Source organism: Chiloscyllium punctatum, chromosome 5 (assembly GCF_047496795.1).
Source record: "Chiloscyllium punctatum isolate Juve2018m chromosome 5, sChiPun1.3, whole genome shotgun sequence".
NCBI lineage: Eukaryota > Metazoa > Chordata > Chondrichthyes > Orectolobiformes > Hemiscylliidae > Chiloscyllium > Chiloscyllium punctatum.
The window spans coordinates 46,560,893-46,586,491 of NC_092743.1; the positions used below are offsets into that span (position 1 = coordinate 46,560,893).

At 38.3% G+C, this 25,599-nt stretch overlaps 1 protein-coding gene across 6 annotated transcripts in view; it reads left to right on the top strand.

Moving 5' to 3' along the window:
• The window catches only part of cdh17 (cadherin 17, LI cadherin (liver-intestine)), a 95,743-nt gene that overhangs the window by 62,686 nt on the left and 7,458 nt on the right, over positions 1-25,599 (top strand). For all 6 annotated transcript variants that reach the window (XM_072570233.1, XM_072570234.1, XM_072570232.1 and 3 more), the window contains 6 exons: positions 363-439; positions 2,075-2,266; positions 10,621-10,865; positions 14,262-14,389; positions 19,711-19,941; positions 21,973-22,092. In XM_072570233.1, the coding sequence (XP_072426334.1) occupies positions 363-439; positions 2,075-2,266; positions 10,621-10,865; positions 14,262-14,389; positions 19,711-19,941; positions 21,973-22,092 (993 nt within the window). The remainder of the gene's footprint in view (positions 1-362; positions 440-2,074; positions 2,267-10,620; positions 10,866-14,261; positions 14,390-19,710; positions 19,942-21,972; positions 22,093-25,599) is intronic.

Genomic DNA, 25,599 nt, shown 5'->3' on the forward strand with positions numbered 1-25,599 from the left:
TGCTGAGTGCATATCTTGGGGTCCTTAGTTTGGAGGAAGCTCCACAGGGTCTCACACAGAAAGGGTCAACTCAGACACATCTGGTTGCAAAGACCTTGGGTTAGATTTTAAAAGATCTTTCATTCTGCAAGATTCAAAATTCAGAAGTAGTTCAATTCTTCACTCATGGTCCTCTCTACCTTTGCCATCTACGTTCTTGACCTACCTTGGATTCCCTTCCTCAGTCTATAATTTACATGCTCAAATATTTGCATGGCACATATTATACCAAACAAAATTTGTTGAAATTTCTAGATTATTATCAGTCATTCTAATAACAGTTTGTATTATTTAATGATTAAAGCTTCTTGTTCCTTTCCTAGGACTGTCCACTGAATGCATTGTCAATATCTCTGTTATTGATATCAATGACAAGATTCCTATCTTTCAGAAATCAGAGGTAAAAAGTAAAGAAAATTTCACCATACCAGTAATATTTGAAGAACGTAAAGAGGGTGCATAATTGCAGTTTATTGCAGCAGAATGTAGGACAAGGCCTGATTATGGATTAGAATTTACTTATGTTAATGTTTTATTTTTATCGACATAATTTTGTCCAAACACTACAGCCAGTATAGTGCAAAGTAACATACATCAATGCAATTATTAATACACAAGCTGTTGTTCTTCATATTTGGATCCAGATTTTGGCTAAGATCAGCAGTCAATGTTAAAACCTATTTGTTTGAAATGGTTTACTCTCAATATTTCTTTCTATATATTTTTGCTGTCCCTACATTAAACAATAATGTAATATTTGAAATTTGGGATACTTCAAGATATATTGTTTGACAAATATAATTTTAGGTGACAGTTGGTTGACTCGTTTTTAGTGAGATTGCTTTTGAAGTTTGAAAATTACTCATTATAGTCATTATTTGTTTCTGTCCTTGCAGGCGTAGTGCAAGTTAAATAAAATTTTACAAAAAAAATGTTACGATGGGAGAAAGGTAGCACCTTATAAGCTACATGTTGTAAAGCTTATGTTAGAAGGCATGAACCTTGAACATCTTAAGTGTCCACATCAGCAGAAATGACTGGAAAGTAACCTTGTACAAACTAAGGTCTTTATCAAACTTGAGAGCAAACTAGAATGTAAAAAGATCCTTGCATACAGGATAAATGAAATTCTAGGAATAGAATATTTCTCTTTTTTGTGCAATAATGAAGTGTAACCAATGCATGTGCATAAAGATTGATGATTTTTTTGGATATAATGGATAGATGTGGGAGGGCAATGAGAGACAGCCATTGGGCCGAGACATGGAACACAGCCAGGACAGAGTATTGTACAGAATTCTGTTTAGACAATCTAACACAGAGATTGTTTGGATAAATGCAAAGTTCATCTGTGTTCTTGAGTCCTCTTGTGGTTTGTGTAAGGAGCATAACCACAACACATTGAATAGTGATGGAACCTCAGATAAATGTGTTTAATACTAGTTAGCACAGGAGTTCAAGGTTCAGCTGAGTTTCTCACATCACAGAAATACAAACACAGCTTATTAAAATGCTTGAAAACTTTTGATGTTCAGATGGCCCATTTATAACCCTTTCAATTGAGATCTATCTCAATCAGCCATAATAAATCCTGTTTAGGGCCTTCTTTTGATGCAGTGTTAGTGCCCCTACTACTGTACTGGGAGGCCTGGGTTCAAGTCCCACATGCTCCTGTAGTGTAATAAAATTGATTTGAAAAATAGGTTAAATTAAAATAAAATCCTGGGGCTGACTGTAGTGACCTCTGTACACTAAGTGGCTATGCAGCCAATCTGAGCTTCCGTGCACACTGAAGAAGGGTCACTGGACCCAATATGTAGACTCTGCTTCTTCTCCCCAGGCCAGCTGAATTTCCCCAGCAACTTCTGTTTTTGTTTCGCATTGACTTCCAATTCCACAAGTCACTGCCATGAATGGACCTGAGAGGTCCACGCACTGACAACAAGCAATTGAGGGACATATTCTTAACTAAAGGCAAAACTATTCTTATGAATGTGCCTTTACTTGCTAATGCTTTGTGTTCTGATTTTGCTAGTACGGTCCCATCACTTTACGAGAAGATACTTCATTGGACACAGTACTGATAGAGATTCAGGCAACAGATGATGATGAGCCATTCACAGGCAGCTCTGAGATTGAGTATCATGTTGTAGAAGGTGATATCAATGGGACTTTCAAAATAATAACCGATCAAAAAACAAATAAAGGAAAAGTGCAGCTGGTGAAGGTAAGGTTTTGAAAAGCCTTATAGCTTTTGTGCTTGCAAAGTAGTTTGTGTTTGTAGGGCTGCACTTTTGAACTGTTTTCTTATCAATAATTTCCTGACAATCAACTGCTGAATCCTTTGTAATGATTGAGCTCAGGCTGGGTAATACAATGTGATACTTTATACTCTTGTATTTATATTACTTTTATGTTATCTCTTTCTCTTTCACCTATTCTGTGTTGTCTATTCCCAATGAAATACCCAAGAAGAAGCCAATAAGATGGGGGTATCATAAGCCCCAACTGTACAAACCATGAAGTTGATTAGCTCCTTCTAAAGGCTATGAATACATTTCTGGCAGTAATGGAATTTGGGTTATAGCATTAGACTTGGAAAATAAAATGCTTACTATAAATGTTTCTGATTGTTAATGCTTGGCTTTAGGAGAGCTAAGAAGAAAGTCAGGAAAATGTTTGTGAAGAACATCTCTTCTGGGCTGCATATGAACTTGGAGTGGATGGGAAACATCCAATTATTGTAATCTAGTAGGTACGAACCTGGAAATAGTTCAGTGAGTGCATTTGGACTAGGAAGGGGTGAATTGTTATGCTGTGCAATTTTGTTGTTAGCTGGTTTGAGGCTTTCAACAGTGGGACAGTGATATCTCAAGAACTCTGTTTCCCTACACAAACACTGTCTTGTGGAATACAATCTGTTTGGATAATTAAGTTGGTTTAAAGGTTGTTTCTACTCTCTGCCTGGAGTGAAACATTTTCCTTCCTTTCTCTGAGGTTCACTCTCTTGGGCTTCCCCACCATCAGACTGTTGTTAGCTAGTTAGCAAAGAAAAATTTTCAGTGAAGCAATGCTCAGCAAATTCCCCAGTAATATCCCAAAGGAAACAAGGGGGTTAAAGATTTTTCGAGTTAAGCTGGAAAGTGGAGTAACCAGATCAACCTTGAACTTACTGAATGATGAGCAGGCTTAAAGGGTCAAGTGACTCACTACTAATTTGTCTGTAGTGATCACTAATCACTTCTGATATCTGATTCGGCACTTTTGTAGTGCCTTAAGAAGGTATACTGAGGTAACATGGAAATGTCCTCTTAAACACCTCTGTACCTCTCTCCTTAAAACCTGTGTCAAATTACTTATTGCCATATCCAAGTGTGCATGACTGTCATACTTTTCATTCAGATTCATTGAAGTGTTTTGAGATATTTTGCTATGTTAGTGATGCTATATAAATGCATTTTTTCTCAGAGGATGTTGAATCTGTGGAATTCTTTACCTTAGATGTGATTGTAAAGCGTATTCAGGGCTGAGGTAGACACAGTTTTAACAATTGGTAGCAATCGAGGCTAATGGGGAAAAGACAGGAAAATGGAGTTGAGGATTATCATTCAGCCATTGTCTCATTAAACGACAGAGCATACGTGATGCATTGATTAGTCTACTTCTGCTCCTACTTTGTATGGATGATTTTAATTTGCATTTGGATTGGACAAATCAGATGGTTAGTGGTAACAAGGAAGAGAAATTTGTGGAGTGTGTGAGGAATATATTGTAAAACTACACAAGAACATGATAATTTGTGTGTAAGGTAAAGCTAAAGTAGCCATGATCTTACTGGACCACAGAGCTGTTCTCTCATTAAAGAGAAACAACTTGTGGTATTTTAAACCTAGAGTCACCAGGCCTTAGGCAAGGGAAGAAGTTGAGAAGGAAAGTCCTTCATAGTAAATTCAGCTGGTGCAGGTATTGAACCCACACTGTTGATATCACTCCATATTGCAGTTGTCCAGCCAACTGAGTTACTAATGTGCAATGAGGTAGGATTAATAAGAAATTTCATAGTTAAGGATCCTCTGGGGGTGTAGCAATCATAGTATGATAGAATTTAAAACTCTGCTTTCAAACCAGTGTCTTCAGCTTAATTAAGCACAATTACAGAGGTATGAAGAAAGAATTGTCTTGAGTAGTGGTGAAAATGGACTAAAGGAGATGTCAGTGGATGAGCAGTGGCAGACATTTAAGCAGATATTTCATAACATTCATAAAAAAATTAATTCTAATCAAAATTAAGGACTCAATGAGAAGCATAAACCACCCATGGTTGACAAAGGTGGTCAAGGAGAGTATCCAATCAAAAACAAAATGGTTTAAAACAAGTGGTAGGTTAGAATATTAGGGTTTTTATTAGTGGCCAGCTCAGATGGCTAAAACACTAACACGAAGGGAGAAAATTGATTATAAAATTAAATTGGCAAAAAATATAATAACAATTAACAATAACTAATGGATAAATAAAAAAGAGAGTAGCTAAAGTCAGTGTGAAGGATGCAGCTGGGGAAATAAAAACAGAAAATAGGGAAATGGCAGATAATTTAAAACAATAGTTTTTATGGTAGACTACACTATAAACATCCCAAAGATATTAGGTAAGTGAGGTGCTAATGAGAGAAAAGGTATTGTAACAGACTCAGCATATGGCACAAAGTATTGACAAACTAATGGTATTAAAGTCAGACAAGTCATCAGGATATGATAGTTTGCATCCAGGGGTTTTAAAGGAAGTGGGTGCAGAGATATCGGTGGCATCTGTCAAAATATTCCACAAATCATTGTATTGCAAGAGGCTTCCAGTAGAATGGAAGCTGGTAATGTGATGCCCCTATTCCAGAAGGGAGGAAACTATCGGCCAGATGGCCTAACATTTGTCATTGGGCAAAAGCTAGAGTCCATTATTCGAGAAGCAATAACAGGACATTTAGAAAAGATTGATTAAAAACAAGTAGAATCAACATGGTTTGTGAAAGGGAAACCATGTTTGACATATTTGCTCGAGTTCTTTGAGGATATGCAAGCAGAATTGATAAAAAGTAACTAACCGATGTATTTGGATTTCCAGAAGGCATTCAATAATATGCCACATGAAAGGTTATTGGGGAAAAAAGGGCTCACTGTATTAGGGTAATGCCTTAGCATGAATTGAGGATTGGTTAACACTCAGAAGACAGAGTGTCTGTATTAATGGATCGTTTTCAGGTTAGAAATAAGTAACTAGTGAAATAGCACGATTCATGACTTGGAAGAGGGGGCAGAGAATAGTGTATCCAAATTTGCTCACTAAGTTTTTGATGAGAATATATAGAATCTCTAATGGGAGATAGAACGGTTGAGTGAGTGGACACAAACTTAGTAAATGGACTTTTATATAGAAAGTGTGAGGTCATGCATTTTGGTGGGAAGAATCCAAAGGCAGGCCATTATTTAAATCGAGAGAGAGAGAGAGAGAGAGAGAGAAAAACTGCAAAAGATGCAGTGTGGAGAGATCTGGGTGTTTTTATGCATGATACACAAGAAGTTTGCGTGTAAATAAATATGAAGACAAATGGAGTTTTGGACTTCAATGTTAGGATATTTAAGAATAATGAAGTATTGTTACAACTGTACAAGATTCGTGATGTAAGTTTGCTTGCTGAGCTGGAAGGTTTGTTTTCAGATGATTCATCACCATACTAGGTAACATCATCAGTGAATCTCTGGGAAACACTGGTGTTAGTGACTCGCTTTCTATTTATGTGTTTAGGTTTCCTTAGGTTGGTGATTCCAGTTCCTTTGGTGATATCATTTCCTGTTTTTTTTTCAAAGGATGGTAAATGGAGTCCAAGTTGATGTGTTTATTGATAGAGTTCAGCTGGAATGCTGTGCTTCTAGGAATTCTCGTGCCTGTCTCTGTTTTGGCTTATCCTAGGATGAATGTGTTGTCCCAGTCAAAGTGGTGACCTTCTTCATCTGTATGTAAAGATACTAGTGAGAGTGGGTCATGTATTTTTGTGGCTAGTTGATGTTCATGTATGCTGTAGTAAGCTTTCTGCCTGTTTGTCCAATGTAGTATTTATTACAGTTCTTGCAAGGTATTTTGTAAATGACTTTAGTTTTGCTTGATGTCTGTATGGTGTCTTTCAAGTTCATTAGTTGCTGTTTTAGTGTGTTGGTGGGTTTGTGGGTTACCATGATGCCAAGAGGTCTGTGTAGTCTGGCAGTCATTTCCGAGATGGCTTTGATGTTGGGGAGAATGACTTGGGTTTCTGGACATGTATTGTCTGCTTGTTTAGGTTTGTTGCTGAGAAATTGGTGGACTGTGTTCATTGGGTACCCGTGCTTTTTGAATACACTATCTAAGTGATTTTCCTCTGCTCTTCATAGTTCCTCTGTGCTATAGTGTGTGATGGCTCTTTGAAACAATGATCTAATGCAGCTTTGTTTGTAGGTGTTGGGATGATTGCTTCTGTATTCAGTATTTAGTTCATATGTGTTCTTTTCCTGTCGATGCTGGTTTGAAGTTTCCCATTGTCTGTTTGCTCTACTGTGACATCTAGGAATGGCAATTTGTTGTTGTTTTTCTCCTCTTTAGTGAATTTTATGTTGTTAAGATATTATTGATGGTCTTGAAGGTTTCCTCTAATTTGTTTTGTTGAGTGATGACAGATGTGTCATCCACATAGCGGACCCAAAGTTTGGGTTGGATGGTTGGCAGAGCTGTTTGTTCGAGTCTCTGCATTACTGCCTCTGTTATCAACGCTGATATCGGAGATCCCATGGGTGTTCTGTTGGTTTGTCTGCAGGTTTTGTTATTGCAAGTGAAGTGGGTGGTAAGGCATAAGTCCAGTAGCTTAACAACATTGTCCTTGCTGATGAAGTTGGTGGTGTTTGGAGTAAGCGTCTATGGTTCTTCTAAAGGTGTACTCATGTTTCCTTGGCCAGGTTGATGTTGATGGATGTGAACAGGGCTGTTACATCAAAGGAGACCACTATTTCATCCTCTTTTATCTTGGTATCTTTGATGGTGTTCAGGAATCCTTAGGTGGAGTGGATGGAGTGGTCTGAGTCTTCTAATAAGTGTTTTAGTCTTTTGTGTAGCTCCTTGGCTAATCTGTACATTAGTGTTCCAGGTAGGGAGACTAAGGGTCTGAGGGGGGCCCACATTTGTGAATTTTGGGTAATCTGTAGAAGTGTGTTGTGTTGGATCCATCTGGTTTCATTTTTTGGACGTCTGTCTTGTTTAATTCTCTGGATTTCTGAAGTTTTTTGAGTAGGGCTGTGAGTCAGTTTTCTAGTTGCGGGGTTGGGTCTGTCACCACCTGTTGGTAGGTCAGTATCTGTAAGCAGTGCGTTTGCTTTCTCAATGTAGTCTGTTTGGTTTAAAATGACTGTCAAGCATCCTAAAGTGTGTGTGTTTGTCTTGTTTTATTCTGCAGGTCTAGTCTTTTCATTTTCTGTGTGTGTCACTGTCTAATGTCTATGTCTTGTTGTACTGTGTCCGTCCATTCATGGTTTGTTGCATTAGTGAGTAATGTTTTTTGGCGCGAAATTTACCAATTGTATTTACGGAGTCTGTTGTGGACATCAGTAATCATTTCTCTAAACATTCTGTGGCCATTTTACTCTGCCGTTCTTTTGGCTAGTAGGGTGTTAAGGGGAGGTTTGTATTTAAGACATTTCATAGTAGCTGTTTCCTTAGGCATTTGTGCAGGAAGTACAGCTTTTTCGGGGTGGCGGTCTGTCAGATGGTGTTGGTTTCCTATTTTCAGGCCAGTTTTAGAATATTGCCCCAGTTGGCATTCGCGAGTTTTGAGAAGATTTGTAGCTCAGGTTGAGGTTCTGGATGTAAGTTTGCTCACTGAGCTGGATGGTTCGTTTTCAGATGTTTTATCACCATACTAGGAAACATCATCAGTGACCCTCCAGTGAAGCACTGGTATTGGTGACCCACTTACTATTTACATGTTCAGGTTCCTTTGGATTGCTGATGTCATTTCTTGTGGTGATGTCAGTTCCTGCGGTGATGTCCTTTGCTGTGGTGATGTCATTTCCTGTTCTTTTTCTCAGAGAGTGGTAAATGGGGTCCAAGTTGATGTGTTTGTTGATAGAGTTCTGTTTGGAATGTCATGCTTTTAGGAATTCTTGTGCAAGTCTCTGTTTGGCTTGTTCTGGAATAGATGTGTTGTCCCAGTTCAAATTGTGTCTTTCCTTATCTATATGTAAGGATACTAGTGAGAGTGGGTCATGTCTTTTTGTGGCTAGTTGATGTTCATGTGTTGATAACAACATTATGATGTTCATAAGTAGAAAGTGGGCCACTAACACCAGTGCTTCACCAAAGGCTCACTGACGATGTTACCTAGTATGCTGATGAAACATCGGAAAACGAACCTTCCAGCTCTGTGAGCAAACTTACATCCAGAACCACAACCTGAGCTACAAATCTTGTCAAAACTCACTAACTGTACAAGGTATTGGTGAGTCCACACCTGGAGTACCTTGTGCAATTTAAATCCCCGTATTTAAGAAAGTATATACAGGCATTGCAGACAGTTTAAAAGAGATTCATGAGGCTCATTCCTGGGAGAAAGGAGTTGATTTATCAAGAATAGTGAAACAAATAAGGCCTTTAGAAGAATGGGATGTGATCATATTAAAACGTACAAGATTTTGAAGGGGCTTGATAGAGTAGATGTTGAAAAGATGTTTCCCTAGTGAGGGCAGCTGAAACTAAGTTACAGAATTATAGCACAAGGAGGCTGGCATTCATGTTTGAAATGTGAAGTCATTTCTTCTTGCAGAAGTAGTGAATATCTGGAATTCTTACCCCGGAGATTTGTGGTTATATCACTGAAAGTACTTACAACTTGACAGAGAATGATGGTTTGCAGATGATCTGGAGCTAAGGACTCTGTATGAATGGAGCTTTGGCTGGCAACAAGTAGCTGATTGGTTTGTGGGTTATTGATCAGTAATTGACAACAAAGGTCTTCTGCCTGCCAACAACAGTGTGATTGGCTTCCAGGTAGCTGAACAGCTGGGTAGGAATGAATGTTTAAGAGAAATCATTGGATCCATGCAAGAGCAGGAGCTGTCTCCTTTCTCTGCATTAAAAATACACCAGTAGTCTGAAAAAAACAACTTATCTCAGTAGTTCCTGTCAGCTATGACTCTTGACAAGGAAGTCAGAGATTTTATAAAATGTGAATCGCTATGTTGGAGAAGAAAAATAAGGAAGCATCATGTTCTAACACACAAAATGATCATCTCAATGAACCTTCCAGTCTCTTCCATCACCCATTGCATCCATGTGATATTTCCTATCTGTGTCTGTCTGTCTGTGTGTGTTTGCATAGGGGAGTGTATAAGGGAGTGAGAGTTTTAATTCATAGATTTTATACTGATGGCTCATAATTGTTTATCTCTAGCTAGAATCTATTTATTTATAGTAATTTGCCTGGAGTATGGAAACCTGGTCCATGCTTTGTTAATCTGGGTTGAAGAAACCATAAATTGGGAAATCTTCCATATTTTAAAAAAAGTCTAGCTTTTGTGATGACTCCTGAAATAGCAGGAGTGATTTGCAATGCTCTACCCAGTGAGTGTAACAAAGTGTTGGGCTTGACTGTGAGGTATTACTAAATAACACAGAAAGAAAACACTGGATTATATACTGCAAATAAAACATTGCACTGGAATTGGCAAACAATTTCTTGGCAATGGCAGTATTGTCACTGTTAGTCTTAAAGAAACTTTCAAAGCTCAGGTTGATTGAATTAGCAGATACTGGAGATAGCATTGCCTGGTAGCATAAGAAAGGCACAGAAACTGTGCTGATAATGCAGAGGAAATACTAGAGAGACCAAATACATCAATTACTGAAGTATCAGAATCAGGTGATATTCAATTACAGTAAAAGCAGCTTGAGAATGAGGAGAAAAGTTAAGAAACTAAAGTTGGCAGAAAAGAAGAAGGCAAGGACAGATAGAGAGCTGAAAAATGTGTCACTGGAAAAGAGCAGCAGGTTAGGCAGCATCTAAGGAGCAGGAGAATCGACATTTCGAGCATAAGCCCTTCTTCAGGAATCCCAAAACGTCGATTCTCCTGCTCCTTGGATGCTGCCTAACCTGCTGCGACACATTTTTCAGCTCTGATCTCCAGCATCTGCAGTCCTCACTTTCTCCAAGGACAGATAAAGGTAAGACAAGGGAATTGGAATTAAGGTGAAATGAAATTGAGAAGAATGGAAATTAAAAAGTTCAAATGAGAATTGCAAAGAGAAGAGCAAGAGAGTTAAAATGAATATTAGTTTAAAAGCTGTGGTTGGATCATGTAGGCTAATGTAAGCCTTGGTAGAGAGAATATTGGTCATAATTTGAAGTCCAGTAAGAAAATGCTTACATTTGCACAGTACACAGTCCTGCCAAGGTATAACAATAAAGTTGATGTGTGAACCTAGGTGTTATCAGTGAAATTTAATTCTCTTTAGGAATAGAGAGAGTTATTCCGCTTGAGATAGTTAATTGTTTTTACTGTCTGTTCCCTCAGCCACTAGACTTTGAAGAGTATTCATCTTACATGTTAAGGATCAGTGCCACAAATCCAGAACCGCTTGTGGAAGGAGTGGAGTACAACTCAAGCTCTTTTACCTTCCTGTTCATTAATGTGACCGATACTGATGAACCACCAGAGTTCTTAGAATCTTCATATCGAAAATGGATATTCGAGAATGCCTCCTTAGGTGATTTCTTGCTTGAAGTGGAAGCCAAAGATCCTGAAGGTGCTGAAGTGAGGTACTAAATAGTCAGACTCTGCTTACTTAAACATTTACACAAGCACAATGCCAGAGATTATTCAAGATCAGAGCCTCAAAGGAATTTTTTTTTATTCATTCATGGGATTATGGGTACTGATGGAGGGGCCAGTATCTGTTGTCCATCCCTAAATGCCCAGAAGGCAGTTAAGAATCAACCACAATGCTGTGGGCCTGGAGTCATATGTAGCCAAAACTAGGTAAGCATGGCAGTTGCCTTCTCTAAAGGACATTAGTGAACCAGATGGGTTCCACATTGGACACAAGCGGCTAAGATTGAAGACTTGCAGAATTATTTTTCAGAACTTTAAATAACAAGCCAAAGCCTTAGTAAAAATATTAAGAAAAACATACCCCCAAGAATGGTAGTCCATTGATTATTTTATTACAAAGCATTTAAATTACTCAATATAGAAATAATTGTGTGCAAGCAGGCATGATTTAAACGCATGTGATTAAACTGTCATTATGGAGATGTCACTGCAGGATGACCACGGGTGGCAGCTGCATGTTCAAGAATTTCAATGTTTAGGAACAACTAGTAAGGAAAAAAATGGAAGAGGGGTGACGCTGTTAATAAAGGCTAATATTATTAAATTAGTGGAGAGAATCTACAATCAGAAAATCACAATATAGTCTCAGTTTGGGTAAAGCTAATAAACGGCTTCAAAAACTGGTAGGAGTTGTTTTTAGATCACCAAATAATAATGATAAGAAAGGGCACCAAATGCTTTGTACAAGGCTAATATACTGATAATTCAATCGAGGTATTGACCTAGTAAATAATACTGCACAGCATAAATTCCTGCAATGTATGTAGATTGGTTTTGTAGAGCAGAATGTTGGGGAACTAAAGAGTAGGTTACTTCAGATCAAGTATCGAGTAATGAGAATGAGCTAATTAAAAATCCAATTGGGGAGAATGACCATAATATTTAGAATTTTAGTTGAAATTTGAAAGTGCCGTACCACAGATTAGGTTAATTCTTTCTGAAACTAGGGTCTTAAATCTAAAGAAAGGAAACTACAAAGGTATGATGATTAAATTGGCTATGTTAGGTTCAGAAAATATATTAAAAGGTATGATAACAGACAGGCAAATTAATTTTAGCAAATAAAAAAATTAATTCAGGGTTTGGAACAAAGGTGCATTTGTTTGAGACACTGACACGCAGCTGTAAAGGTAATGCACGTGGCTAACAAGAGAAGTTGTCAAAAAAAACTAGGCAGTCTGAAAATGGGGTCACTTTAGAATTTAGCAAATGAGGACCAAGAAACTGCTAAAGAATAATAAGACTATAAGACATAGAAGTAGAAGTAGATCTTTTGGCCCATTGAACATCCTCTCCCATTCAATTAGATCACAGCTGATCTGTAAATCCTTAACTCCACTTTCCTGCCTTTTCCTCATAACCCTTGATGTCATTGCTACTTTAAATTCTGTCTCTCACCTTTGAAAATACTTAATGTACCAGCCTCAACAGTCCTCTGTGGTAAAATAAAATCCATCAATTCACTACTTTCTGAGAGAACAAATTCCTCCTCATCTCTGCATTATATTCATGATCACTGACTCTGAAATGATACCTTCTGGGCTGAGAATCTCCCACAAATTAAATAACCTCTCCATATCTAGCCTATCAAACAGCCTAAGAATCTTGGATCTTTCAATGAGGTCTCTTCTCATTCTTTTGAACTCCTATAGGTATGATTGCAACCCTTTCAACCTCTCTTCATAAGAAAGCCATTCTGTACCAGGGTATAAATTTAGTGACCATTTGCAGGGTTGCCCCATATGAATCCCTACAATGTAGAATCAGGCCATTTGGCCCATCAAGCCCATACTGACTCTCTGAGGATCATCCCAGCCAGACCCATTATGGGCACTGAGAGGAATTCACTTAACTTGCACACCTTTGGATAGTCAGAGGAAAATGGAGCACCAGAAGAACCCCACATAGACACAGGAAGAAGTTCAAACTCCACACAGATAGTCACCCAAGTGTGGAACTGAACCCAGGTCTCTGGCTCTGTGAGGGAGTGTACCATCCCAGGATATCTTTCATTCAATAAGGGAAACAGTATTCCAGCTGTGGTCTGACTTGTGCCTTGTATAGTTTTAGCAAGGTCTCCTGATCTTTATACTTCATTCCCTTTAAATAAATGGCAACAGTTGATTTCCTTTCCCTATCACCTGCTGAACTCAGACGCTAGTTTTTTTTCTGTGATTCATGCACTAGAACCCCCAAATCATCCTGTGTCACAGTTTCTCTGCTGTCTTTCCTCCCCACTTAAGTAATAGTTACCTCCTTTGTTCATCTTGCTTAAGTGCTTGATCTCACACTTTCCCACATTCTATTCCATCTGAAATTTTGCCCACCTACTTAACCTGCCTATATCCCTCTGAAATCTCTTTGTGTTATCCTCACTACTTGCCATCCCACAAATGGCATCTGCAATTTGGCTATAATACATTCACTTTCTCATCCATTTTATTGATATATATTGATCATCCATTATATTGATATTGTGGCTCCAGCATCTCTGGTACTTCAACAATTACAGGTTGCAAACCAAACCACTTTCAAATATAGCAAGGAGTTAACCTGTACCCTAACTTTTATCTTGTTTAAAGGCAAGCATAAGGTGCTTTGTTCCAGTTACACTGCTTGGCTAGAAGGAAAACACTTTTTATTCTCACTCTACAGTTTAAAGATAAATAAAAAGGAAGAATTGATATAACTTTATCTCTATTGGAAAACCTGTCAGAATAATGGATTATTTAACTACTGAACAGCAACTACTCCAATATAATAACACCACATAACCCTTGGCAAGAGCAAAGTTAGTAAAACAGATTGCCTCACATGTAATTCTGGTAACAGAGATAGAACCCAAGCTTTTAGCTGTATGTGAGAGAGATGTACAGCTGCTTTCACAACTAACTTCCCAAGAACTGCAGGTTGGATTGTTAATGGAATCTGGTGGGATAAACCTGCCACTGAGATTTGGAATTCTTCTCATATTAACCCTCTGTTGCCCAGCATCCTTAAAGCTGGTCATTACTCACATTGTCATGTGAACTTTCACTGTGGTCAGTGCAAGCATGCTGTAAGCATTTTGTTGCTTTAACAGTATCTGTATAATAAGGGAAATTATAATGAAGAGAAATGTTTCAAAGTTATTTAGTACATTTAGTAACTTTTATTAAAATTCATTTTATCCTTTAGCTGTACTTTTGTTGTCAAAGTGCCATTTCAAATGCTTTGGGAAAATCTAAACATAGCTGTTTAAATTTTACCATGTGACTGATGCAGGCAGGTAGAGATTATTTGGATTGAGAAATAAGACTAATGATCTGAATTTGATTGTTTAGCTATAGCCTACAAGATCCACTTCAATTGTTCAGGATTGACTCGAAAACTGGAGAAATCTTTGTTAAGAATGAATTGGATGCAGAAAAGCAAAATAATCTTAAGATGAAGGCTTTTGCAATGGAGAAAGGTAAGAACTGTATATTCATGCTTTGAAGAAGAGAATAATAAAACTAAATGAACATTATGATCGAAGTGGGAGTAGGCCAACTGGCTCTTCAAACCTGCTTTACCATTCACCAAGATCATGGCTAATCTTTTACCTCAAATCCATCCTTTACTTTCCCTGCATCCCCTAATTTGCTTAAAGTAAAAACAAATTTAAGATTACACCAGAGAGACCATTCCATTTCTGATCACTGTCAACATTGTGGAGGAAAAGTAGGGGATTAATATAAACTAACAATGTTCTATGGCAACATGTGTATGATAGTTGGTATTTCAAAACACAATGATCCTCCATTTTGTTCCGGTTTCCACCGCCAACACAGCATGAAAATTGTTCTTATAGAATTTATAAATTCTCATCCTTTATTTTCAATCTCTTCATGGCATTTTTGTGATCTCCTCCAGGCTCTCAATTTCTAAAATATTTGTGTTCCCCTAAATCTTGCCTCTTGTACATTCTCAATTACATGCGCTCTGTAATTGGTAGCTGTGTCCTAAATTGTCCAGGCCCTGAGCTCTGGCATTCATTCCCAACACTTCTCTAACTTCTCATTTCATTTTTTGTTCATTAAGATTCACCTTAAAACTACTTTGTTGTCTAAGCTTTTGTTTATCTGACTTAATGGGCTGAAATTACAATTTTCAAGACAAATTTTAGTGATGAAAGTTTTACATTTCCATCTTGGGGAACACCAGTTCGTGAGATGAGATATTTATTGAAGGAAGCTTGGTGTCTGCTGAAGTCAGGTCAACTAACTTTGCAAAGCTTCATACACATGGTCTGTTGGCTGAAGAATGCAGAGACGGGCACTTTAAAAAACCCACCACAGTACTGTTCACCTCAGCTGTTAAAAAAAATGGTCCAGCAGTCCTCACCCCTCACATCTCCTCACATCCACATTCTTCACATGCCATTTCCATAAAACATCCTAATCAATGCAAACATGCCCTATGCTTCTTATATATGTATACCTCTCCTCAAGTCACCAACCCAACTCCCTCCCCCACAATAGGCAACCCCTCAACTCAGTCCAAAGTATGGTCACACAGACGTCATTGTGACCCATCATGCCCCCATGACAAGCATTGCATTCTTTTCCAAGTGCCTAGATATTATTCAATTGTTGAAACAGTAGCACGCAGCTTGATTGACAGCTCTAGTTGTCTGATACCTCAAGTTCATAATTGCTTTTCACAGGAGGTTAAGTGATTTCAAATCCCTTGTGTTTTCGAATATTGAAGCTTAAAGCATCTGGATGATTGCTTTTATTGCACTATGGTAGAAGGGAGCTTTTAAAAAACATGTTCATTTTAACATATTGAAAAATTATAAGCAACTCTCTTCCAAAGAAAACATTTTTTTACACATGCAACTCTCATGCAGTTGAGCTTTTTGCCTATATAAAGTGCGTGATTTGGCATTAAAGTGCTATACTTTATCATGGGGGTACAAGGAGGCAAGAGGAGATTTCGGGGGCGTACCTTGGCATGGGGTGTGTCAGGCAGACCTTCTGATCTCAACTTTCAAAGGTTCCCTCATACAGGTTACAGTTCATGCCATCCCTGTCAATCTATGAATCATGAATCTTTCAAAAGTTGGTTCAACTCCGTAAATATTGTGGAGAAGCATGTCACATTTTTTTTCTGCAATGGAAACAGTTGGATGTGAGCTTGCAATCTGAACCAGCCCCCCCTCCCTAAAAGATAGCCCTGAAACCCCAAACATCGGGTCAGAAATCCCACAATTGGATCCTGACCACCATTTCTATAAGATTCACATGTCTACCTGACTTAGTGAAATTCTAAGCCCTCTCTTATGTGGCTCAATGCCACATTATATATTATAATGCTCCTGTGAGGTGCCTTCTGGATATTTCATTATTTCAATGGTGTGATTTAATTATAAACTGTAATTATTCAGTTTAATTTTATTTTGTTCTAAATATTTTTGAGTAATACAATCCAGTATCTGCTTACATGATGGGTAATTAAAGCTTTCATCCATATATTTAAAAAGATACTTTTAAAGCTATTGTAATTTTAAGATATTACTCTAGATTATTTTCTTGAGTTCAGGATTACTTTTAAACCTGTAAGTAGAATTTCCATTCTAATGAATCAACTTCTTAGCCTGTTTTATATCTAGTTTTGAATGAGCCATAATTCTAGAAGTGCCATTAAAAACTCAACTGATCCTCCAGGGAAGGGAATGTTCCAGACTCCACCTGGTCCAGTTTTAATGGGACTTCAATGTGATTTTCTCAGCTGTTAAATATTTCACCATACAACTCAGTGTATGAAACCATTTCATGGCAGTTAGAGATGAAAACCAAGAGCTGGTTTTATCAATGACCACACAATCTGAAAATGAATAAAAACTTGACCTCAGGATAAAATCATTTATGCCCCTAGATATGTCATGTTAGTTCTTTACAACTTTTAGGGTCCTGTCTTGCCTAACACAGTATCAGCATTGCACAGAGTCAGCTTACAAATCAACTTAGTGTAGAACATCAGCAAATGGATTGTTTAGCCTTTTTGACAAGACATCAATGTGAATATAAAGCACAACACTCATGTACATAACATTTCAAGCAAACTGACAAAAAGTTATTTGTACATCTGTTTGAAACCAACATAACTACAGCAACAACTTCAGAGTGATTCATGCAGAATTGGATCACCATACAACCTTAAACCCTACTTCTCCACAAAACTGTCTCTCAAATCTGTCAGCAAGGATTTTAGCTGTCTTGGCAATGATTAAACTTTCTTTTCCACCCCACCATACTCCAGTCTCTCTACTGCTCCTCTCTCTCCCTCAGCCTAGCCCAGTCTCTAGTCTCTCCAGTGTTACTGCATGCCCACCTCACATCAAAATCTCTCTTTTTATTGAGTCCCCAGAGTTGGTCATCCAGGATAGATGTGAGCACCAAATTAGTCTTCAACTGAATTGGAATACTGAAATCAGAATTTGGTTTATGACCACATTCAGTTTACTCTTTGTTAAGCTCTAAACTTTGTGTCTGAGATAGTAATGGTCTTCTACATCTCCATGGAATTGCTTTGAAGTGAGGTAAGGGAATCACCAAGCTCAAAGAAGGAAGAGGTTGGGAAATAACAGACAATGTCTTTCAGTTGGTCTGCAGTGGACCCCATACTGGTGCTGGGAACAGGCTGAATGAGAGATTATGTAAGGAATGGTGTTTGATAAAGTAGCAGTTAGAGTAAATGGGCTTCCTATTTCCATTTCAGTACACGTAGCAGGAGATGTCATATCTATTGACAGGGCAGAATGACAAAAATTTACAGTTTTCTCACTTATAAGCAACCATTCAAACTTAAAGATATATTGAGGTCAGGAATATTGTGACACGTAACTCATCTCCTGACTCCTCAATGCCAGTCGACTATCGACAAGATACAAGTCAGGAGTGGAACTGAGTACTTTCAACTTGCTTGGATGAGTGCAGCTCCAACAAAATGCAAGAACCTTGACAGCAGCCAGGGCAAAGCATCCCATTTGATTAACACCATAACTACCACCTTCAGCATTCAGTCCCTTTATCATTGATACATAATGGCAGTAATATATGTGTTTACAAGATACACTCCAGCAATTCTCCAAGGCTCATTTGACAGGACCTTTCAAACTCACAGTGACTAACATCTACAAAATGCAAAGAAATATGAACACTGTGAATTCCCCTCCAAGCCATGTATCATCCTGACTTGGGACTATATTGTCATTCTTTCACTGGGTCAAAAACTTCCTAAAAGCATTGTGGGTCTACCTACAACCTAAGGGCAGCAGCAGTTCAAAAAGACAGCTCACCCTCACTACCTTCAGAGCAATTAGGAATGGTTAATAATTGCTGACCTTTCCAGCAACACCCACATCACTTGAATGAATCAAGATACGTAAAGACTGATTCATCAGTTAATGATTGATCTTAAGTTTATTGTATTTGGCTTTCGTCCCTATACATCACACAATGAAACTCATAATTGTATGAGTACGATGAAGATTTCTTTTGTTTGAGAAAACCACAATAGTTTATAGAAGGATTTGCTCCCCGAATATATGATTGCTAGATAAATATAATTATCTGTTTCCTGACTCATCCCTTTTATGGGATCCAGGTCCAAACCAAATGTTTCACTCCTCAAATATGAATTAATTTGAGCATAGGCCAGTGAGCCTTACATTAGCAATAGTGAAACTTTTAGCAAAGGTACAAAGGGACAAGATTTACTCACATTTGAAAATAATGGACTTACTAGGAATAGTCAGCATGACGTTTTGAGGGGCATGTTTTGTTTCACAAATTTGAATGAGTTTTTCAGGAAATAACAAAGATGATTGAGTGTAGGACAGTGGATTTAAGGCATTTGAAATATCCCTCATGGTAGGCTGATCCAGAAGATTAAGTCACATGGGATCCACAGTGAGTTGGTGATTCAAAATTGTCATAAAAGACAGAGGGTAGTTAAAAGGGGTGTATTTTTGACCAGAAGTCTATGATCAATGGTGTTCCACCAAGATCAGTCCACTCCATTGCTTGTAATATATATAAATGATTTGGATGAAATGTAGGTGCTCTGATAAGTAAGTTTGCAGATGACAAAAAAATGGTGGAGTTGTGGATAGTGAAAAAGGTTGTCAAAGGATACAGCAGGATATAGACCTGCATGGGTTTCCCCTGGGTACTTTGGCTTTCTCCCACAGTCCAAAGATGTGCAGGTCAGGTGGATTGACTATGTTAAATTGTCCACAGTGAATGGGGACGTGCAGGCTAGGTGGATTAATCTTAGGAATTGCAGGATTACAGGCCTGGGTTGGAAGGTGGGTATGGCAATGGGATGTTCTTCAGAGGGTTGGTGTGGAGTTGATGGGCCTAATGGCCTGCTTCCACACTGTTGGGATTCTGTCAACCAGCCAGGGTTATTCAATCCTCTGTAATTGTTCTGCCTAGAATTCTCTGATTTTCTAACTTTCTGTTTTCAACAGTCTTTTAAAAACTTGCAACGAGTTTAGTGACTGAGGTCTAAGTTCATTTATGTCTTGCTCAAAGTCCTCTTCAGTCCTACCTAAAAGAATTTGAGATATCATTGAATTGAGGCTCATACATGAGTGTCCATTTCTTTTGTTCACAAGCTTTTAAGAATTTTTTTGTACAATTATTGTTTCTCAAGTTGTTCCAATCTTGATTCAATTGACCTCGCAGACAAAACACTCAAAGTTTAATGTTAACTAAGTATTTGCTTTGTGTTTTATTGTAGACAAACCTAAAAAGAGTACTTCGGTGGAAGTCTCTGTTTACTTTAACGATGTTAATGACAACGCTCCCAAATTAGCAAAAGATTCCTCTCAGTTTTCCATTTGCCTACCAGCTGTAGAAGAGAAGAAAATAATAATTCATGCTGTAGATGATGATAAAGAAAATGGTCCGCCGTTCACATTTTCTATTCCTGCAGACCCAGGCAAAGAATTGAAAGTTGAAACCATAAATGGTAAATGAAGACCAAAAACTCATGTCTTTTTAAGCATAATAATACAAGTCAGTGTTTCATAAATTTATATATAAACTGTATCTTGAATTCATTGTTTCATGTGTATATCTTTTAGATTATAAGAAGAGTGGTCAGGATAAGGTAAAATTAACATTTTCCTGCTGGGCAATATGGCTGTTTTATTGTGAGTTTAACCTAAGGGTCACAACACATTGTGTGAGGGGAAGGTTTGAGAAGAAAATGTTCATGGTAACCTCAGCCATTGTGCAGTTGAATCCACGCTATTGGCATCAATCTGCATCATATACCAGCTGTCCAGCTAACTGACTCCTTATGCAGTCAGCGATAACCTTTTTGAACTCTGTGACATAATGAAAAGAAGCAAGAAAATGGCAGCTTGTGTGGAAACTTGGGACTAGAAAGGTTGGAATTGGGTGTGTTGAGGACACACTATACTGCAATCTTATAGACTCATACTTTTGTTCATGTGATCTGATGTTGATATGATATAGCTCCTTTCGCACATGCTCAATCGTCATCGTAAGAGAAACGCTTTACTCTACACCCACCCCAAGTTTTTTTATGAAGTATAATTAACCATAACCTTTTAACTCTTTATTTCCATCTCCCCAAAACTCCACAAGTCTCTTTGATATGTGACATTAATCTTGAAAAATACCCTCGGCTCCCTTGAAGAATGTATATAATGCATGAATTCCCCTATTGATGTCAGGGTGACCATAGAATTGGAGTCAGATGACAGCTTCTCTACAGACAAAAACATTTCTTAGTTCTATAACACACGAGAAGTGCATCATTGCTTGTGAGGAAATAAGCATCTGGAGCAGAATCTATCAGATGTCCCTGCACATCACAATGATCTGCAAACTGGATGGCAATTTGCTTTATTGGCCCTTAACTTTCTAAGCCTTTTTTCCAAATATCATGGTAATGCAGCAGTTGATCTCTATTCTAAATAAGGACTTGCTTCTCTGTGATAATCTGTTGCAATCATAAAGGAAAGCTTTTTTCTCTCTCTCAAGAGTCTGTTTTAAACAGAAAATCATCACTCATTAATTCAGGGTGAATGTTTTCCTCCTATAATAGTGCACAGTGATTTTGAAACTTTGAATATTCCTTTTAAGGAGAGATTATTTTGTACATCAATGTATCTTTTTTTGTGTCAATCACTTGAGAACGTTGGCTGTGTGTGCAGAGGATTTCTGAAGATCTTCTGAGGCTTTTTCCATCTCAGTTTTCAAAGCTTAACTTTGTCCTATAACTTCCAATAGCTGGGTTTTTAAATGAGCAGACTCTTTGAGGTAGTTAGACTTTCAATTCTGTTTGACTGCAATCCACTCAAGCTCTTTTTTTCGTGATGAACTTTAATCTTCAACAGCCTTATATGCTTCTAGAACCTCTACAGTTGCTTCTCTTTGTCTGCTGAGGGGAGGTTGGCCATTTCCATAGATTTATGTTGGTGCTCAGCTGGAGGCCATTTCTATTAACCAGAGTAATAAGTTTTGAACTTTGAATTTGGACATAATCCAATTTTGTCTTAAAGATATAGAGTATACAAGTATATTCTCCAAAAAATAAATGCTCAGAAATTCATTTTCCTCCCCCAAGTTTGGACTAACTGTGGACGATGGAGAACGCATTTCACTTCTGAAGCTTAATCACAACCAGCAGAAAGATTGCAAACTCAAACAACTGTCATCTGCCTTGACTGAAGGCTGAAAAAAATCACTTCATCTACTCACATCTGGATTTATGTTTAGATCTGAACATCAGGCATCTTTTATCTTAAAGCACTTCTAATTTTAGGAGAGAAATCATTTTTAAAAACTCAATGATGCATTTTTACTGTATTACAGCAAACGTTTCCAGTTAGAATTTGATGTAAATATTACCGACATTTGGGATTAATGAGTAGGAATTTGAAACAGATGTTTGCAATCCTTCTAGTGTAACTGCAAATGCTTGTACTGAACCTGAATAATGTCACTACCATGGTTATTGTCTTCACAGGTACTCATGCCTATGTCACCATGAAATTTGGCCGACACAGTGAAGAAACAAAATATAATCTTCGTGTACTAATCACTGATAGTGGCTCTCCACCTCTACAAGGAATTGATAACATAACAGGTAATTTTTCAACGGTATCATCTTAAAATGCCAACTAGTTTTTCATAAATGCTTATATTTTGTAGGAAAAATAGCCATTTTAGGGGTGGGTCATTCGGTTTATGTTTCATAACTCATCAACCCAAGGTTCTTAAGAAAGACAATATTTGTCCCACTTTCTCCCAATGGCAAATATTTGACAATATTTATCTGGTTGGCCCCAAAAATAAATATTTCTGAATTGTCCACTCTTTCATGGATCTCTGTTAATTGCTTCAGTATTATCTGTCTCTAATGCTTCTGTGAGTTTGTCCCTTGCTGTTACTTTCAATAGACCACACCTTTAGGTTTAGGGGTGGCAGAATTAAAACAGAGATGAGGAGAAATGAGGAGGGACCATTCTTTCAAATAGTTGTGAACCTGTGGAATTCACTACCCCAGAATGTGGTGGATGCCTGGACAGTGAGTAAATTTAAGGAGGAATAGACAGATTTTTAATTAGTAATGATTTGAAGGGTTATGGAGAGTGGGCAGGAAATTAAGTTGAGGCTGAGAGTGAGATTAGCCAAGACTGTATTGAGTGGTGGAGCAGGCTCAAGGGCCTGAATTGCTGACTCCTGCTCCTAATTCTTAAGTTCTTACGTAATTAATTTTTAACTGATATGGGCCTTCACTTTTCAAAGCATGAACCTACCTTGCGGTTGTAGAATTTGCACTAATCTGGAAAATATCAGGCTAAAACGTATATTTTCTAGTAAATTTCCTGACATCGCAATAGTGAATGAAAGTCACAGGTATTTTGTTGGCTATGAAAGTGACGTATAAAATGTGTGTCAATTTTTTCTTTGCTCTATTTGAGTCTTACTTCCATAAAATAAGCAATTAAACTTCTAACTGGCAGTAGAAGGGCATGAGTGAATATGTGCGGGAAATTGTTAAAGGTAGCAGGGCTCTTTGAGAAAGTAGGAGGAATGTGGAATTTTAGGCTCTACAAATAGAAAAATAGGGTATCAGAGCAAATGAGTTATGACAAACTTTATAGAACCATTGATATTGTGACCAATTCTAGACACTTAAGGAAAGACCAATAGACTATTCCTGATGAAGGGCTTTTGTCCGAAACGTCAATTTTCCTGCTCCTCGGATACTGCCTGACCTGCTGTGCTTTTCCAGCACCACTCTGATCGAACCCACTGGAGAGTCTATACTTAATAAAGAATTTCTTGAGCTCTGCCAAGTTGTTGATATGAGTTTGCAGGAGAAGAAAAGTGAGTTCTCGGAGATGTTTGGTGATTAAGAAAACAAGTCACATGTTCAACCAATGATCAGTATAACCCTTGAACAGTGACTGGATCTTGTGACAGAATCTTCTGATTGAGGAGGCCCAGATTCAAATCCCACCTATTCTGACATTTTTGAACAGATTAATTAAAAAATATTAGATAGTGAATTGTTTCTGCAGCATATGAGGCCAGATGGAACTTGTTATGATTGAACTAGATTGAGAATGGATGTGTGCCAGTTGTGTATCAAATATTCCAAAAGCTCTCCTCTTCAAGTTGAGTTGTACATCATGCTTACCACAAAATCTATGTTTAATCCAGTCGTTTCTCTGGTTGCCTTTTCTCTGTGGATGCCTGCTGACAGGATCACTGTTTGTGTACGTTAGGACATGTTTCAAGGTGGGATAATTTAGGCATATCATGCATTCCTTTGCATGCATATCATGCTTCCCTTGGCCAAGCTAGAATTCTAACTCTTATCAGTTCTTTGCCTTTATTCATATTAATCGGAAATCAGCCTCTCATATGTGTAAGCCAATATTTCTGTGTTGCACTCTTCATTTACTGACACCAAAACTCAGTCTGCACTATTTAGATTAGATTCCTTACAGTATGGAAACAGGCCCATCGGCCCAACAAGTCCACACCGCACCGCCGAAGCGCAACCCACCCATACCCCTACATCTACCCCTTACCTAACACTACGGGCAATTTAGCATGGCCAATTCACCTGACCTGCACATCTTTGGACTGTGGGAGGAAACCGGAGCACCCGGAGGAAACCCATGCAGACACGGGGAGAATGTGCAAACTCCACACAGTTAATCGCCTGAGGCGGGAATTGAACCCGGATCTCTGGCGCTGTGAGGCAGCAGTGCTAACCACTGTGCCACCGTGCTGCCCACCGTGCTGTTCATTGTTAAGAAAGATAAAGAAAACTAATTAATTTTACGGCATTAAGTTGAGAAATTATCCAAGATGTTAACAGGTAAGTTATTGTGTTGGTCTGTGCGAGTCAGTAACTCTGTAGAAAACAGATAAAAATAAAAATAAAAGAAAGGGAGACACTTAGAAATACTGGCAATCTAGATTACCATTAGAAAAATAAATAATGTCTACCCTTGTATTAAATAAAACATCAGGTTCTCAAGCATATAGCTATCATTGTGCCCTACAATTTATCTACTGCAGACATCTAAGATGTAGAATCAATGACCACTGTTGACTTGTATATTGATGGAATGGATCCCTTTCCTGCTGATGAAATCTGTTGATTTATGTTCTCTGTATTTGATACATTTGTGGATTGAGGATTGAGATTCCACACTGATCCTCAACTGTAAAAGATTTAACACAGTTTCATGGCCATTGAAATAAGATAGTCACTCAACTCTTCAGTGTGCATTGCCACCACAGACTGAGGACATCCAGCTCCAGCAGCTGGCAAATGTCTGTTTTGGTGTCCAAGGACATCCTCAGTCTGTGATGGCAATGCTCCTCACCCTTCTGGAGGAAATCGCATTGAGGTTGATGCACTAATGCACTTTGAGGTGACCTTCAGGTGTGACATCATCAGTGGAGATTATTGCTGACCCTGGGCTTACTAACAGAGCTGTTCATCAATTGTTCTGCATCTTCAGAACCAGGGGTGGCATGGTAGCTCAGTGGTTAGCACTGCTCACAGCACCAGGGACTCAGAGTCAACTCCAGCCTCAGGTGACTGTCTGTGTGGAGTTTGCACATTCTCCCTGTGTGTGCACTAGTTTCCTCTGGGTGCTCGGTTTCCTCCCACAATCCAAAGATGTGCAGTTTAGGTGACTTGGCCGTGCTAAATTCCCATAGTGTTTAGGGGGGTGTGTAGGTTAGGTGCATTAGTCAGGGGTAAAAGTAGAGTAACAGGGCAGGGAAATGGTTTGGATGGGTTACTTTTCAGAAGGTCGGTGTGGACTTGTTGGGCCGAAGAGCCTGTTTCCACACTGTAGGGATTCTAAGATTCTATGATTCAATGCACTGTAATCACAGTGATGACAACATCTGGTCTGGCTGAATCCATTGGTCTCGGTTTGAGTGAACCTGTATAAGGAATGTCAGAACCAGAACAGTTTCTGAGTAATCTGAGAATTAGCAGACGGATTATGATTTAGCATTGTCTTGAATGTGTGGTATATGGAAACTCTGGTAAGGAAGGGCCATGGAATTTTTCCATATTGACCTTTGAGATAGGGAACCTTATTCCAATATATAC